Here is a 16899-nt window from a genome sequence, read left to right as displayed (position 1 = left end):
AATAGAACGGACTGTACTTTATTAACAATAGAGACAAGATTCTTTTGAAACTGCATGACCTGAGATTAAATCATGTCAGTGAAAACTATATTGTTGGTTATCTTTACCTATAGAGTATGAATATGTTTATTTCGAAGGATGTTTAATAAAGAAAGATCAAGTGGATGATTTATTTGAAGAAATGATCTTTAGAATGAATTTTGAATATTTCCCCAAATAGTTTATCATTTAAAAGAAAGCCGAAAAGCTAAATTCTCTGTTGGATATACAACTTTTAAGCAAAAGTGACAATGATTTATAATGTAATTTTCAAGAAGCAAGAGAATGATTAAATGGCTTGTGTAGTGTTAGGTTTATATCATAAATCAGAATCTATAAAAGAAGTTTTTAACTTCAAAAATATAAATCTGCTAAAGTGCAATACAGAATGTCTGTATTTCATTATTATCCAGGGTGGCATCGATAAAATCCTTTTGGGAAACAGTAAGAATAAGGCACAGATATACAGAAAGATGTGTATTAATTAACATATTCTCTTCTCTATAGTTGTATCTGCCCTTTAGGAGTTAGACACTGAGGTAACTCTTCCTGATCGTCATCTTATATTTATAACATATAAAGCAAAGTAAGTTTAAGATTAAAAGGATATAACATTCCATGTTAAGCAAAAACTTTTTTGGTTCTTTTTTCATACTTCCAAAATGCTCACTCTATTATTGGAAACCATTGTGAGAAAAATGGTGCTATCAGAGTACCAATAAGCTCAGAAACGAAAGAAAGAAAGAAGCTGTGAAAATCAAGGATGACACTCTTTTAAGCATGAATTAGTTGCTTTTAAGCTAGATTCCTTAAGCCAAAACATCTTTCCCCATAGAGCCTGTTTTTTTTTCTTTCATGTTAGATTATACTATTAGAAATTCTACAAATTGGATTATTTGGTTTCATTGGAATTCTCTTTAATCCTATTCTAGTCAAGTTGAGGCAAGGAAAGATCCTTGTTTTCTCTCTTGCTTTTATTTCCAAAATCTACAATTCAAGTTAGTATTATTAGATTATATATTTAGCCCAGTGCAGATATCTTTTGTAGGACTATCCTGTGAATTTCAACATCATTAAATATGGTTGGAATGGGGCAAAACTCTTCCAAAGTTAAGTATACTAGATGGCATTTCTTTTCTTTCAGTTTAGAACCACATTTGAAAATGAAACCAGAGATAACTGCAGAAATAATGACTACACAGTAAATATCCTTAAGCTCTGTCATTTTAAGTCCAAGAAAGTTAACTAAATCGGGTAGATAAGAAAAGAAATATGGTCTTTAAAATTTGGAGAAATTCTATGCAAAATAGAAAACAGAGGTGCTTCAGAATGCTAATAGCCAGTATGGGGAAAAACCAGATGGAGGGAGGTTTTTCCTCATTGTTAGCACACTCAGCTTTTTTTTTGTTTGTTTGTTTTTTAAAATTGATTCAAACAATAAGGAAATGGTACTTGGAAAACAAGTTGGAAAGTAGATATTCAGATGAATAGACAGGGAATTCTTTCCAGATTGAAAGAGGACAACTGGAAGGCTTAGGGAATTCATGGGGCATGAAGAGTACATTTGATTTGTAGTTTGGAATTTTCCAAAGGGAAAACTTCTTAAAATACTGAAACCTATCAAAGACTACAGAAAATGCCACAGAACTTGCTAATGTTCAGTAAGAGGAAGAAAATAAATGCTAAAAACTTGGGAGACATTTATTTTGAAGGCTTTAGATTTTAGAGCAGAAACCTGACTCTCCTTATAAAACAACATATCAACACAAAAAGTTAGCGTCTTCTCAAAAGTGTTACTTTCCCCATGAAAGAAAAAGTCTCAGAGATGTATTTTATCTTTTCTACTCCATGAAAGAGGAAATGAAGAAAAATGTAAGAGTCTAATCAAGGGACATTCTTATTAAAATTTTTCTTTTTAGGCCTACTATACTTGTAGGTATATCCCAAAGAAGTGCGAGGATCTAGGGCCTCCCAAATTTTCTCTGATGAGAAACAAAAACCAGTAAGTAAAAGGGTTAAAGTGGGGAAAAAACTCTTAGCAGGGAAGGTTGGGGAGAGATTTAGTTCCTAGGTATAGGGATACAGCTTCTCATATCCCTGTTTTCCAAAGGCAAGAAGTAAGCCACAACGTTTATGACTCATCTTTAGAGAAATACTAAATGACATTTACTTATGGGTACGTACCTTGACAGAAATGCAAAACTAGCTTCACTAAGAAAATTATGTACCAAAATATTAGTAAATAATCTAGTATTGGCTTGTTTTAACTAAGAAATACATATCAAATGAGGAAAACTGACAAGTCAGCTGGAAAAATTTTTAATTACATGTATTAAAAATAAGTCAGATGTCAATATAATATCACTCACTAGCTTAGATAAAATGTTTTAGTGACTATTCAGCCTATTACTGTGTATCTTTACTTCAATACAATCAGGGTTGGTATTATATTAGCTGAAACTATTTTAAACAGCATACCTAAAAAGAATGGTAAAACTGGAAAACCTCAATCTGTTAGTTCACTGATTTAAAATCAATGCCTGCTCTTTTGTTTTGCAGATTCTGACAGGTCAGAAAGTAGGTATTAAGATAACCAGTATATAGAAAACTGAAGAAAATTATATTGGGTGGAAAGGACAAAAATGACAATGTGAAAACAAGTAGTCTTGAATGACACTTGATTTCTGAGAGGAATCATGAGAATGCAGGAAATACTAGCAACTTTATGCAATACATAAAAGTAAAGAGACAAAAACACATACAGCAGGTCCAACAAACAATAGCTGTTAATCAGAGAGTGGTACTCAACGTGGAAGGACAGCGCTGATAGCATATTTTTAGGAATTTATGTATAGGAATGGAAGCATTGGATAGAGTTGAAAGAAACAGCACCAGTTAAGATATTATACCCACCCTTTGGAAAATTTTGCTCTTTTCCCCATTAGTCTATAGAGATTTCAGAATACATTTTAGTCAAAGTATAGGCCTAGAGGCCAATAATTTATTATCATAACAGTAGGGCATGTTGAAGCATGATATCAAAGTTGGATAGGATGTCCCTGTGAAGTCTTCTCTAGTCCCTTGGTTCTATATTTTAATACTATCCAAACACTACTTCTGGGAAATACAAAAAAAATTCTTGTGTATATGACCCCAATTCATTATTTTAATTAAATATAGCATTAATCCATGAAACACACTCTTATATCTGGGAGTTTTGTATAAATTTGTTTGAAAATATTGTACTGACATTTTTGGCAGAAATTTATAAAGTAGTATTATAAACTAAATCATACCTCTTTTTCTAAGCCATCATTCTGAAATTGGCTGACAGGAAAGGAAGTTAAAGTCTTAATTTTCCAAAATCCTTTATCTTTTGAGATGCTACTATTGTTCTGTCTCTGATTGTATAAGAGATTTTAGGAAAACAGGCTGCAGAGTTATTACTTTGTGATTGGTACATGTACTAATATTTATATTATCCATTTCACTCTAACACAGTGAATTTCAGATATCTTCGGATTGGCCTTTCAAAATGGGAACTAAGTAAATAAAAACTTTATATTTATATATAGAAGATACTCTGCAAAAAAAAGAAAAATTAAAATGGGCTTTACTTAGTTATATAAGAAGAATTTTTACCCTCTTACTCAGTTTTTAGAAGTAACATGTTTGGTCTGTCAAGCCAGGCCATAAAGAAAGTTGATGATGTTTTCAATATATACAGGTTGACAATAAATTCTTCAGTTTTAATTAGCTTCTCAAAATAAAGCTAAATTCCAAGAAAGTGTATACATGTGAGTTATATATATGCATATGTATATAATGTGCATATGTAAATAATTTATATATGTGTATACATACACATATGTGTGTATGCATATCATCTATACAGCTCTGTGGAAGAAACATACTTGGGTATCAATTATTATTCGAGATTCCTTATCCAATAATACATCATTAACTTTTATTAACAGTCCAGGATTTGTTTAGCATCATGTTTAACATCTTGAAAATAAAAACATTAACTTTTTTTGTTCTCAAGGACAATGGTATTAAAATATCTTTAACATCAGTGGTTAATAATGTTTACTTACAGAACAAAAACTTTTGATATTTCATTGTGGGACTTTAATAAGTCTATTAACATTTAATAAGTCTATTTATATTTCTAAAAACAGAATAATTAATGTGCATGGGATACTTGTATGCTAGTATATAATCATATAGTCCTATTGTTCTCATGAAACCAATTGGCTGGCAAACATACTCATTATGGTTTCAAAAGGAACATGCTATTTGACTCACTGGGAAAATCTTTAGGATCTAAGTCCTATTATTTCCGCTTCTGCTGTTGGACATGTATACATTTGGGGATGGAAAAGAGGAGGGGAGAGATATTTATTAGGATAATGCTAATATTTGTGGATTTTCTCTTCTCTCCTAAAATTAGGAGGTTAATAAAAGAAAAAGCAAATGAATGTAGAATGGATTTTTTTATACTAGTACAGCAATTTTAGTAATTAAAAACACTTAAGCTTTGTTCTGTAACTTTTGAACATGGCTTTTCTTCCCCACCTATTTTCCAATTTTATAATAAGAATTGGCTTTAGAATCAGAATTTAAAGTTTTCCTTTGCTGTAAGAAATAGTTTTGCTTTTTTGTGAAAATAATTGTCTTTTTAAATATTAATAACATCTACAATTGCATACATTGGTAACCTAGAAGAAGAAAAGTTCAAAAGATTAAAGCATTCAAAGAACATGAAAATATAGTGGAATATCAGTCAGTGTTACGGGATCATGTCAGAGGTGAACCCTTCTTTTATCAAAACAATTCTACTAGGTGATCCATATTATATAAATTTTGGTACCAGATGGCTTATATTATAGGAAGGCTGCAGCATTATCACAAATATGAGAGAAAAAGTTTAATATAGTCAAATTAATCACATGAAAAGGCAAGAACACTGATCATGTTGAATTTTTTCTAATATTTGGAAAATGTTATTAAAAAAGAAGTATAAATATTACTCAAATTTTGAAAACCATGGCAGAAGCAAAATTAAATAAGGAGTAGCAGTACCAAATAAATAAAAACTTAGACAAAAACATATTAAATGACAAAATAGCAAGTAGTGGAACTGAATCATTAAGATCAAATGTACTTATACTAAAAGGCATGAAAGTATTAAAATTCTATTAGGAAAGACTCATCCTAAATATTAAAATAAATAGCAAATACTATTAAACATTACTTCAAAAAAATTGAAAAGAAATAACACAAAGCAGAGAAAATGAAAGACACCTCACTATTCCCAATGTGATTATTATTTATGGAATGGATAAAACATGTAGAAAATGTCACTACAGTTAGATTAACACATAAACAAACCAACATGCCACAACTACCTAGTTTTGTAGAACAGTTGAAAAAGCAAATTTCATCAAATTTAGACAGCTTATAATGGAATAAATAAGTATGGCGAGGTATTAACTAACCCTAAGTGTCACAACAGGCAGCTTCTAGCCGGTTCGTCGAAGCTGGATCTCGGCCACACAAGGATCATTGGACAAGAAATCAGTTGAGCTGGACTAGAGCTGCCCAATTGTCTTAATAATGAATGCTCCACACTGTCTGTTAAGCAAAGAGAAAGAAAATATAGATCAGAAAGACTGAACAGGAAAGAAAAAGAGCAAGTTAGGGTAGATGAATGTAGGACATCAATGAACATTTACTCAATACGTGCAGAACATGTGTACAAATTATATTAGAGTGTTAAGAAGTGAGAGACTAGAGATGAGGAGGGCTCCAGAACTGCTTCCTGCTCCCTGAGAGCTTACAATCTATTTAGACAATCTCTAATCTAATCTAACCAGTACAATGCTTGGTATATAAGAATGAGGAACAGGTTAACACAGAAACAAGTGACTTCAAACATTCCTTCTACTTTTGAAAACATTATTAGGTGGGTTTTAAAAACATGCTTTTAAAAGGGAAGTTTGGCAGAAGGCTCTTCAGAAAGTTGTTCAAAACCCAAAGGATACCCTTCAAGTTGGCAGTGGTAGGTTAGCCATATAATAGAGTAATTCCATATATCTGTACATCCTGAGATTTTGTGTTAAGATTAGTTTGGGTCAAAGAAACACCTAGTTGCTACTATTCTTTTGGTACTTTGAGTGTTGGTTAGCTTCTAATTTATGTAACCAAGCTGTCCTAAGACATACATATTTTAAAATTTTAGATAGGCTCAACATTTTCCATATTTGTTTCAGTATCTCTAGAGCAGTATTGTCTGATAGAACTTGTTAATGGAAAAGTTCTGTATCTACACTGTCAAATATGGTAGCTACTAACTTAAAATGTGGCTAGTTGCAGTTGAGGAACTGAATTTCAAATTTCATTTAATTTTAAATAATTTAAAATTGAATTTAGCTTTATGTGGCTAGTGGTTACTATATTGGGGACAGCATGACTCTAGGGGTTTGAATTCATCTGGTTTGCTAAACTCTACAGACTGACGTGAATTTCTCTGGCTTGTTCACTACTGTCCAATACCACTCAGTATTGTTCATTGCTTTATTCTCAGTATCTGGAATACTGGCTAGCACATGGAGGTGCTCAATAAATATCTGGTAAATTAATGAAATTTGTGGTAATATTCGAGTCTGGTCAACTACCCACAGCTCATTGGCAATATGCTCTGGTACTCTCAGGGAAAATAGAGAAGTGAAGACAAACTGTTCTATGTGAGTGGAACTGCTTGAAGACTTCATATATCTGGGGAGAACAGGAGCAGTCTTGCTTCATTATAGCTCAAAGAAAAGAACGAGAAATAGCTGTATATGAATAATTTAGGTTGGTAAGTTTGTGAATACTGAAGGGAGAATATAATATTTAATGGTAAGGGATTTAGAAAGGATGTGGATAACAGTTGATGAGAGTGACTAAGAGGGAAAAAATTACTTCAGATTAAAAACCTAAATTCAGATTGTATACATGACTGAAGGATGGAAACTGAAGATAAGGAAGTTTTGAAGAAATAGTAATCTGGTAAGGCAATAATGGAGTTTAACAAAGGGATTTGGCAATGGAAAGAAATATATTATTTTTATAAAGTTAACTGAAAAGGGGACATAAAATAAATGGACCATGTAGCATCAAGAGATCAGAAAAATCACTGGTATTGTTTTAATTTTAGGGGAGAAGAAAGATGGGCAAACTAACATTAAGAGTTATGGATTTTGAAAATAAAATGTGAAAAATTGTGTATTTGTGATTTTGAGTTAGAGGAGGGAGTGACCACCTATTCATGTGGTTTATCTTTCTTTCTTTTTCTTTTTTTGGCTTAAATTAGGAAAAGAATCAGAGCATTAAGGTCAGATTCACTATTAAACACTATTAAAGTACAGAAGAAAACAGGAAAAACTCTCTTATAAGACTGTGTATAGAACAAAGGGAATAGTCAGTAGCCATAATTAGTAGTTGGTAAAAGAAGAAATATATTTTTGAAAGAGATTCTGAAAACTCATACTGAATGTAAGGAAAGAGAACCACATCTGAGTTTAATAAAATTTGAGCACAGGCTGTTGACAGTATTGAATTAAAGAGAATCTAAGAGGACAAGAACTAAGAGAGGACCCTTGGAATTTGGCATCAAATCTTGGCAATCTTACATGAGTAGTTTGAATAGATCTCAGGACTGAAGAAAAAATAATTTCATATGGAATGAAAAAGACACCCTTATACTCTTCTTCTTGCCTTTCCAAAACAGATAAATTTAAAATATCATTAGTGAAGTATGTAATACAAAATCCTACTGCTTATTATCATATATCCTTAAAGTAGGGGATGATGTGATCCAAAAAACGTTTCTAATTCTGTAAGGGATTAAGATTTGATGAGTTGACTCTTGTGAAAAAAAAATTGTTCATGTGTGCTAAGGGGAAAGAAGATTGAGTAAAACGAGAAAAAATGTCCAGTCAGAGGGAATGATAGACTCAGAATGCAAGGAAATTAAGTGCTCAAACTTGGAATGGAAATAATGTAACGGCATATGCAAATAAAGTGTGCTACACAATGGTATAGCTTTCTCCCCATAACAAAAGCATAACATCGACTTAGAATACTATATCAACTAATATCTACCTTTGTGGTGTCATTAATATATACCTCAAAGTGTCTTTATCCACATGTACCCCACATTGATTGATAACTATTTTGGCTGGTAAGAACTTATGACAAATGTAAATATTAAAGTAGTCCAGAGGCCCAGGGTAAAATAATTCATATTAGGTTAAAAATGATTAAAAGGAAATAATTTAAAATAGAAATATATGCAAAGCATTTGTACTGTATTTCACATTATATTTTATGAGGATGCATGATCCCAGCAATGGGCTAACCCAAGAATTGTGAAATTATGGCCTTCAGGCCAAGTCTGGCCCATCTTTTGTTTTTGTAAATAAAGTTTTACTGGCACAGAGTCAACTCGTTATTTATATTTTACCTGTGGTTGTTTTCATGCTACAAGTAGCAAATAGTTGAGATACGCACTGTGTAGCCTCAAAGCTAAAAATATTTACTATTGGGCCCTTTATTATATAAACTTTGTTGACTCCTGCTTCAACCTGTACAGGCTGCAAAAAAATTTTCAGTCTGAGAGCTTCTGAAAATCTATGAAAGAAAACCTTAATAAGATGCCTTAAATGTAAAGAGTGTATATACTCCATATTGTGGAAGTATATTATCACCAACCTCAAATATATTGGATTCACCTTGATTAAATGAAAGTCAAAATCAGACATTACAAGTTTAATAGAAACCTTGAGAGAAGTTCAGAGCTGTGGCAATTAATGTTTTTGAGACTACAAAGAACAGGATTAACTAGGAACATGCTTAGATATATGAGATTAGTGAGTATCTGTGAATTAGTTACCATAATGTTTAAGTTAAATCTATTCTTATTCTATATTTTACCATAAGAAATTGAGTTTCCTGTCTTTACAAAAGCACAAAGAACTATCCTGTAATACTGAAGTTTGTTTCTAATACTTCCAAGGCCTTGACTTTTTAACACTGAATATTAGTGTTTTTTAAAAAGAAAATTACATTCATTATAATATTTGTTGTAGTAAGTTGTGTTTATTTAATGTGGAAAACTGTATTTACAATGTCTGGTTGGTATTATTCCTTATCAACCTGCTTCCTATATTATTGCTTATCTAGTTTGAATAGCTTCAACCAGTATGGAAGACTTAAAAGCTCTTAGAATTAGCAACATGTGGCTAAAGACATTTCTCCTTGCAAAAATTTATGTTACAAGTGGAATAAAGTAACTCTAACACAGAAACATAGAAAAACTTGTTTTTTAATTCTTGTTTCTTCTCTCTCTATATTACAGGTACAACATAGGTTTTCATAAATAGTTGTCATGGACTCCTTTGGCAGTATACTGACGTGTATGGACCCCTTCTCAGAACCATGTTTTTAAATATAAAATATATAGGATTAGAAAGGAAACAAGTTATATTGTAATACATTTTTATCCACAACCTCTCTGGGAGGGGTCTTTGGACTAGATTAACTTTAAAACTCAATGTAGAATATTATTAACTCTTTTCCTTGAACTCAAAGGTTAAATGTAAATGATTAGAACAGCAGTTATTCTATAATACCACTAAGAAATCAGTATGTAACTTTTTTCCTACAAAGGTACTCAGGACAGCATATAGACCCCATCTCTTGTATGCATTCATCATTAACGTTTCAAGTATAAAAAATGACATAATATTCAGTTTGGCTATCTTAATGCAGTCTTAGATGCATTTTAACATTTCAGGAAAACCAAAGGCAACAAGATTCAGTTCTGTATATTTAAGAGCAACAACAGGATTCTGAATTTAGTGTAATTCCCTAATTCTTTTAGAGAATCTGGTCGAGCTGGGATATACTATCACTTAAAATGTATTAAGAAGATAAAAAGAAAAGTATAGTGATATGAATTGCCATTTGTGTGGAAAATAAAAACTTCCAACAATTATACATTATAATGACTAAATATATAATATGTATATTGTGTATAATGAACGTTACCTTTTGAAGAAGATGTAATACAAAGAAAAGATTGTCATAATTATGACAATATAATCATGGACTGCTAGGAAACAATTTTTGACAGTATTTCAATGTTCATTTTTCATACGAGGCACATCCACAACTAATTATACTACTGAATATAGGAAATCAATAATTAAAAATATAGATTAGAAACTGAGTACCTGAATAACTAAAAAGAAACAGGCTAAATTTTTTAGAATGGATTTAAGTTCACAGCAAAAATCGGTCAGAAAAGTAGAGTTCCCATAGACTCCCTAACCCCATACATGAGTAACCTCCTCCACTAACATCTGGCAGTCAGAATGGTGCATTTGTTACAACTGATGAGCCTACACTGACACATCATTATTACCTAAGGTCCACAGTTTACATTAGGGTTCACTCTTGGTGTTATATATTCTATGGGTTTTGACAAATGTATAATGATGTGTATCCATCACAATACTATCATATAGTTTCATTGACCTAAAGATTCTCTGCTCTATTCATCTCTCCCTCCCTCACCCCCTAGCAACCACTCACCTTTTTACTGTTTCCATAGTTTCACCTTTTCAAAATGTCATATAGTTGAGATTTTATAGTATGTAGTGTTTTCAAACTGCTTCTTTCTCTTAGTAATGTGTATTTAAGTTTTCTCCATGTCTTTTATGGCTTTATAGCTCATTTCTTTTTGTTGCTAAATAATATTCCATTGTTTGGTTGTACCACAATTTATTTATCCATTCATCTACTGAAGGGCATCTTGGTTGCTTCCAAGTTTTGACAGTTGTGAATAAACCTGTTAATAAACATCTGTGTGCAAGTTTTTGTGTTGACATACGTTTTCATTGTTTTTTTTAAAGATTTATTTGACAGAGATAGAGCACAAACAAGCAGAGGGGCAGGCAGAAGGAGAAGTAGAACCAGGCTCCCCACTGAGCAGAGAGCCTGACGTGGGGCTCTATCCCAGGACCCCAAGATCATGACCTGAGCCAAAGGCAGATGCTTAATCTACTGAGCCACACAGGTGCCATGGACATAAATTATCGACTCATTTGGGTGAATATCTGAGAGTGAGGTTAGATTCTATGGTAAGAGTATGGTTGATTTCATAATGAACTGTCAAACTGTCTTTCAAATTGGTTGTATCATTTCTACCAGCAATAAACGAGAGTTCCTGTTGCTCCACATCCCTGTCAAAATTGGTACTGTCAGTGCTTTGTATTTTTGACAGTGCAATAGGTGTGTAGTGGTATCTCTCTCTCTCCCTCTTTTAAAATAAACATATAATGTATTATTTGCTTCAGGGGTACAGGTCTGTGAATCATCAGTCTTATACAATTCACAGCACTCACCATAACACATACCCTCCCCAATATCCATAACCCGGCCACCCTATCCCTCCCTCCACCCCAGCAACCCTCAGTTTGTTTCCTGAGATTAAGAGTCTCTTATGGTTTTTCTCTCTCCCCAGTCCCATCTTATTTCAATTTTCCCTTTCCAACCCCCCATGAACCCCGCCCTACCTCTCAAATTTCTCATATCAGAGAGATCATATGATACTTGTCTTTCTCTGATTGACTGATTTCACTTAGCATAATGCCTTCTAGTTCCACCCATGTCATTGCAAATGGCAAGATTTCATTTTTTGATGGCTGCATAGTATTCCATTGTATATGTATACCACTTCTTCTTTATTCATTCATCTGTTGATGGACATCTAGGCCCTTTCCATAGTTTGCCTATTATGGACATTGCTGCTATAAACATTCGGGTGCACATGCCCCTTTGGATCACTACATTTGTATCTTTAGTAGTGCAATTGCTGGATCATAGGGTACCTCTATTTTCAACTTTTTGAGGAACTTCCATACTATTTTCCAGAGTGGATGTACCAGCTTTCATTCCCACCAACAGTGTAGGAGTGTTTACCTTTCTTCACATCCTCGCCCACATCTGTCTTTTCCTGACTTGTTAATTTTAGCCATTCTGACTGGTATGAGGTGGTATCTCTTTGTGGTTTTGATTTGTATTTCCTTGATGCCAAGTGATGTTGAGCACTTTTTCATGTGTCTGTTGGCCATTTGCATGTCTTCTTTGCAGAAATGTCTGTTCATGTCTTCTTTCCATTTCTTGATTGCATTATTTGTTCTTTGGGTGTTGAGTTTGCTAAGCTCTTTATAGATTTTGGATACTAGCCCTTTATCTGATATATCATTTGTGAATATCTTTTCCATTCTGTCAGTTGTCTTTTGGTTTGAAAAAGCTTTTTATCTTGATGAAGTCCCAACAGTTCATTTTGTCCTTGCTTCCCTTGCCTTTGGTAATGTTTCTAGGAAGAAGTTGTTGTGGCTGAGGTCGAAGAGGTTGCTGCCTGTGTTCTCCTTAAGGATTTTGATGGATTCCTGTCTCACATTGAGGTCTTTGACCCATTTTGAGTCTATTTTTGTGTGTAGTGTAAGGAAATGGTCCAGTTTCATTCTTCCACATGTGGCTGTCCAATTTTCCCAACACCATTTGTTGAAAAGACTTTTTTTTCCCCCCCTTGGACATTCTTTCCTGCTTTGTCGAAGATTAGTTGACCATGGAGTTGAGGGCTCATTTCTGGGCTCTCTCTTCTGTTCCGTTGATCTATGTGTCTGTTTTTGTGCCAGTACCCAGTACCATACTGTCTTGATGATGACAGCTTTGTAATAGAGCTTGAAGTCTGGAATTGTGATGCTGCCAACTTTCGTTTTCCTTTTCAACATTCCTCTGGCTATTTGGAGTCTTTTCTGGTTCCATATAAATTTTAGGATTATTTGTTCCATTTCCTTGAAAAAAATTGATGGTATTTTGATAGGTATTGCGTTAAATATGTAGAATGTAGATTTGTGACCCAGGATGTGATCTATTCTGGAGAATGTACCATGTGCAGTAGAGAAGAATGTGTATTCTGTTGCTTTGGGATGGAATGTTCTGAATAGATCTGTGACGTCCATCTGGTCCAGTGTGTCATTTAAAGCCTTTATTTCCTTGTTGATCTTTTGCTTAGATGATCTGCCCATTTCAGTGAGGGGGTGTTAAAGTCCCCTACTATTATGATATTATTATCGATGTGTTTCTTTGATTTTGTTATTAATTGGTTATATAATTGGCTTCTGCCATGTTAGGGGCACAGACACTTTAAGTATGATATAGTGTCCTTCCTCAACTCTTATTATAGTCTTTGGCTTAAAATCTAATTTATCTGATATAAGGATTGCCACCCAGCTTTCTTTTGATGTCCATTAGCATGGTGAATTGTTTTACTTCTCCTCACTTTAAATCTGGAGGTGTATTTGGGTATAAAATGTGTTTCTTGTAGATAGGATATTGATGGGTCTTGTGGTTTTTATCCATTATGATACCCTGTGTCTTTTGATTGGGGCATTTAGATATGAATTTAGTGTCATTGTATTGTCTGTAAGGTGACTGTTATTGTATATGTCTCTGTTCCTTTCTGGTATGTTACTTTTAGGCTGTCTCTTTGCTTAGAGGATCCCTTTCAATATTTCCTGTAGGGCTGGTTTAGTGTTTGTAAATTCTTTTAGTTTTTGTTTGTCCTGGAAGCTTTTTATCTCTCCTTCTATTTTCAATGACAGCCTAGCTGGATATAGTATTTTGGATGCCTATTTTTTTCCTTTAGTGCTCTGACTATACTGTGCTAGTCCTTTCTGGCCTGTCAGGTCTTTGTGGAGAGGCCTGCTGCCAATCTAAAATTTCTACCATTGTATGTTACAGACACCTTTTGTCCCAAGCTGCTTTCAGGATTTTCTCTTTTTCACTGAGACTTGTAAGTTTTACTATTAGATGATGGGGTGTTGATCTATTTTTATTGATTTTGAGGGGGATTCTCTGTGCTTCCTGGATTTTGATGCTTGTTCCCTTTGCCAAATTAGGGTAATTCTCTGCCATAATTTGCTCCAGTATATCTCCAGTATACCTTCTTCCCCCCTCTCTCTTCTCTTCAGGAATTCCAATTATTCTAATCTTGTTTCATCTTATGGTATCACTTATCTCTTGAATTCTCCCCTTGTGTCCAGTAGCTGGTTATCTCTCTCTTTTTAGCTTATTTATTCTCCATCATTTGGTCTTCTATATCACTAATTCTCTCTTCTGCCTCATTTATCCTAGCAGTAAAAGCCTCCATTTTTACTTTTTATTTTATTTTTTTTAAAAGACTTTATTTATTTATTTAACAGACGGAGATCAAAAGTAGGCAGAGAGGCAGGTAGAGGGAGGAGGAAGAAGGCTCCCTGCCAAGGAGAGAGCCCAATGTGGGGCTTGATCCCAGGACCCTGGGATCATGACCTGAACCGAAGGCAGAGGCTCTAACCCACTGAGCCACCCAGGTGTCCCAAAAGCCTCCATTTTTAAAAAAGATTTTATTCATTTATTTGATGGAGAGAGATACAGTGAGATAGGAAACACAAGCAGGGTAAGTGGGAGAGGGAGAAGCAGGCTTCCCATAGAGCAGAGAGCCTGATACATGTTTGATCCCAGGAGCCTGGGATCATGACTTGAGCTGAAGGCAGACGCTTAATGTCTGAGCCACCCAGGCACCCCAGAGTCCCCATTTTTTTATTGCACCTCATTAATAGCTTTTTTGATTTCAACTTGGTTAGATTTTAGTTCTTTTATTTCTCCAGAAAGGGATTTTATTTCTCCAAAAGGGATTCTCTAGTATCTTCCATGCTTTTCTCGAGCCCAACTAGCACCTTGATAATTTTCATTCTGAACTCTGGTTCTGACATCTTACTAATGTCCACATTGATTAGGTCCCTAGCCGTCAGTACTGCCTCTTGTTCACTTTTTTGAGGTGAGTTTTCCTGCCTTGTCATTTTATCCAGATAAGAATAGATGAATGAGAGAACAAAATAATAAAAGGGTAGCAATGACCCCAGAAACATATATGCTAACCAAATTGGAAGAGAAGAAAGGAGAAAAAAAAATGTGTGTGTGTGTGTGTGTGTATGTGTAGTGATATATATATGTATCACACAGACATATATAATATATTTAGTATATATTATATATATTATCATTATTATCAGACTGGTGAATAGAACAGAGCCACACACTTGATTTTGGGTGTATTTTGGTCTGTTCGAATAAACTGCTTCCCAAAATTTTAAAGAAAAACTTATATACATACAAAAATAAGGGTAAACGTGGTGAAGGGATGGAATATGAATGTAAAGATGAAAACTGAAAAAGATTCTAAGAAGAAATTGATAAGAAGTTGGTTGAAAAAAGAAAAAGAAAAGAGGAAAGGATGTGATTAGACTGGAGACTAGAACAAACCTATGAGCTAGATTTAGGGTATATTTTTATCTATTAGAAGAAACTGTATCCCAAAATTTTTAAGAAAGAAAAACCTATATGTATACGAAAAATAAGGTTAAACAAAATGAAGGAATAGAATATGACTGTAACAATGAAAATTTTAAAAGATTTTAAAAAGGCATTGATAAAATATTAACTATTAACACTAAATAAATAAGAGAAAAATTTAAAAAATAGAATAAGAAAAAATAAAATTAAAAAATTTAACGTGGAAAGACTAAAGAATCATGGGAAAAATGCCATGAATTCTATGTTTTGTATTCCCGTAGCTCTCAAGTTTTGCAGTTCTCATTGATGGGTGAACTTCGTCTTAGCTGGATGTTCTTGGTGACCTCCTGGGGGGGTGGCTGTTGCAGTGATTCTCAAATGTCTTTGCCGGAGGTGGAAGTGCACCACCCCTGCCAGGGGCCAGGCTAAGCAATCTGCTCAGGTTCGCTTGGTAGCTTTTGTTCCCTGAACGCTTTCCGTAGAGCTTTGGAGGATGGGAATGAATATGGCAGCCTTCTAATCTCTGGTCCTGTAAGAGCCAAGAGCTCAGGGTCCCCCTCTTCAGTTCACCCTCAGAGAAAAGCAGTCAATCCCTCCCATCTCCCTGGTCTCCAGCCGCAGTCTGTGCCACCCAGCCTATGACCAAGTATTTCTATCTCTGGTGCATAGCCCCGTTTGGAGTGTCCACACCCTGCTGATTCCTGCAACGCATTCCCACACTGCTCCTCCCAGAGGAAGAAGGAGGGGGTGTCCCCGGATCTGCCACTTGTGAGGTCTCTGCTCAAAGAGCAGTGGCCCGACTGTGCCTTGGATCATGGTTTAAGGTAACCCTGAGCTGAGCGCTCACTCCTTGGCTCTGTCTCTGCAGCCAGCTTCCCTGCTCTGATACCTGGGCAGCTCTGCACTCAGGCGCCCTGGGTCTTTCTGTGACCTCGCAGGTCCTGAGACTCCACTGTCCCCACGAGGGCTCCACCCCCGCTTAGCCACTGGAGCACTGTCCTGCAGAGGAACAGACTTCTAAAAGTTCCTATTTTGTGCTCCACTGCTCTACCACTTGCCAGGAGCTGTCCCCTCCCCCCGTGGTCTATCTTCCTGTGTATCACCTTGGATTCACCTCTCCGCATGCCCTACTTTCCAGAAAGTGGTTGCTTTTCTGTTCCTAGAATTGCTGCACTTCTCTTTGATCTCCTGTTGAATTTGTAGGTGTTCAGAATGGTTTGTTAACTTGCTGAACTCCTGTACCTAATGATATTTAGGTCTCCTACTCCTCTACCATCCTACTTCTCCTGTGGTATCTCATTTTAATTTGCAATTCCCTCTGATGTTAAATATCTTTTCATACGCTTACTTGCCATTTGTATATCTTCTTTGCTGAGGGTCTATTAAGGATTTAGCCCTGTTTTTAAT

General features: G+C 34.7%; 1 protein-coding gene across 2 annotated transcripts in view; it reads right to left on the bottom strand.

Moving 5' to 3' along the window:
• Positions 1-4887: 4887 nt before the first annotated feature.
• BOLL (boule homolog, RNA binding protein) overlaps positions 4888-16899 on the bottom strand; it is a 56507-nt gene continuing 44495 nt past the window's right edge. The window contains exon 11 of one of the 2 annotated variants that reach the window (XM_032860149.1): positions 4888-5676. In XM_032860149.1, coding sequence (XP_032716040.1) covers positions 5653-5676 — 24 coding nt within the window. In that variant the 3' untranslated portion in view covers positions 4888-5652. The remainder of the gene's footprint in view (positions 5677-16899) is intronic. The other variant, XM_032860148.1, reaches the window with a different exon arrangement.

Source organism: Lontra canadensis, unplaced genomic scaffold (genome assembly GCF_010015895.1).
Source record: "Lontra canadensis isolate GAN:19392208 unplaced genomic scaffold, GSC_riverotter_1.0 scaffold18, whole genome shotgun sequence".
Taxonomy (NCBI): Eukaryota; Metazoa; Chordata; class Mammalia; order Carnivora; family Mustelidae; genus Lontra; species Lontra canadensis.
The sequence above is the reverse complement of the archived record's forward strand: the minus strand, read 5'-3'. Positions and strand labels throughout refer to the sequence as shown.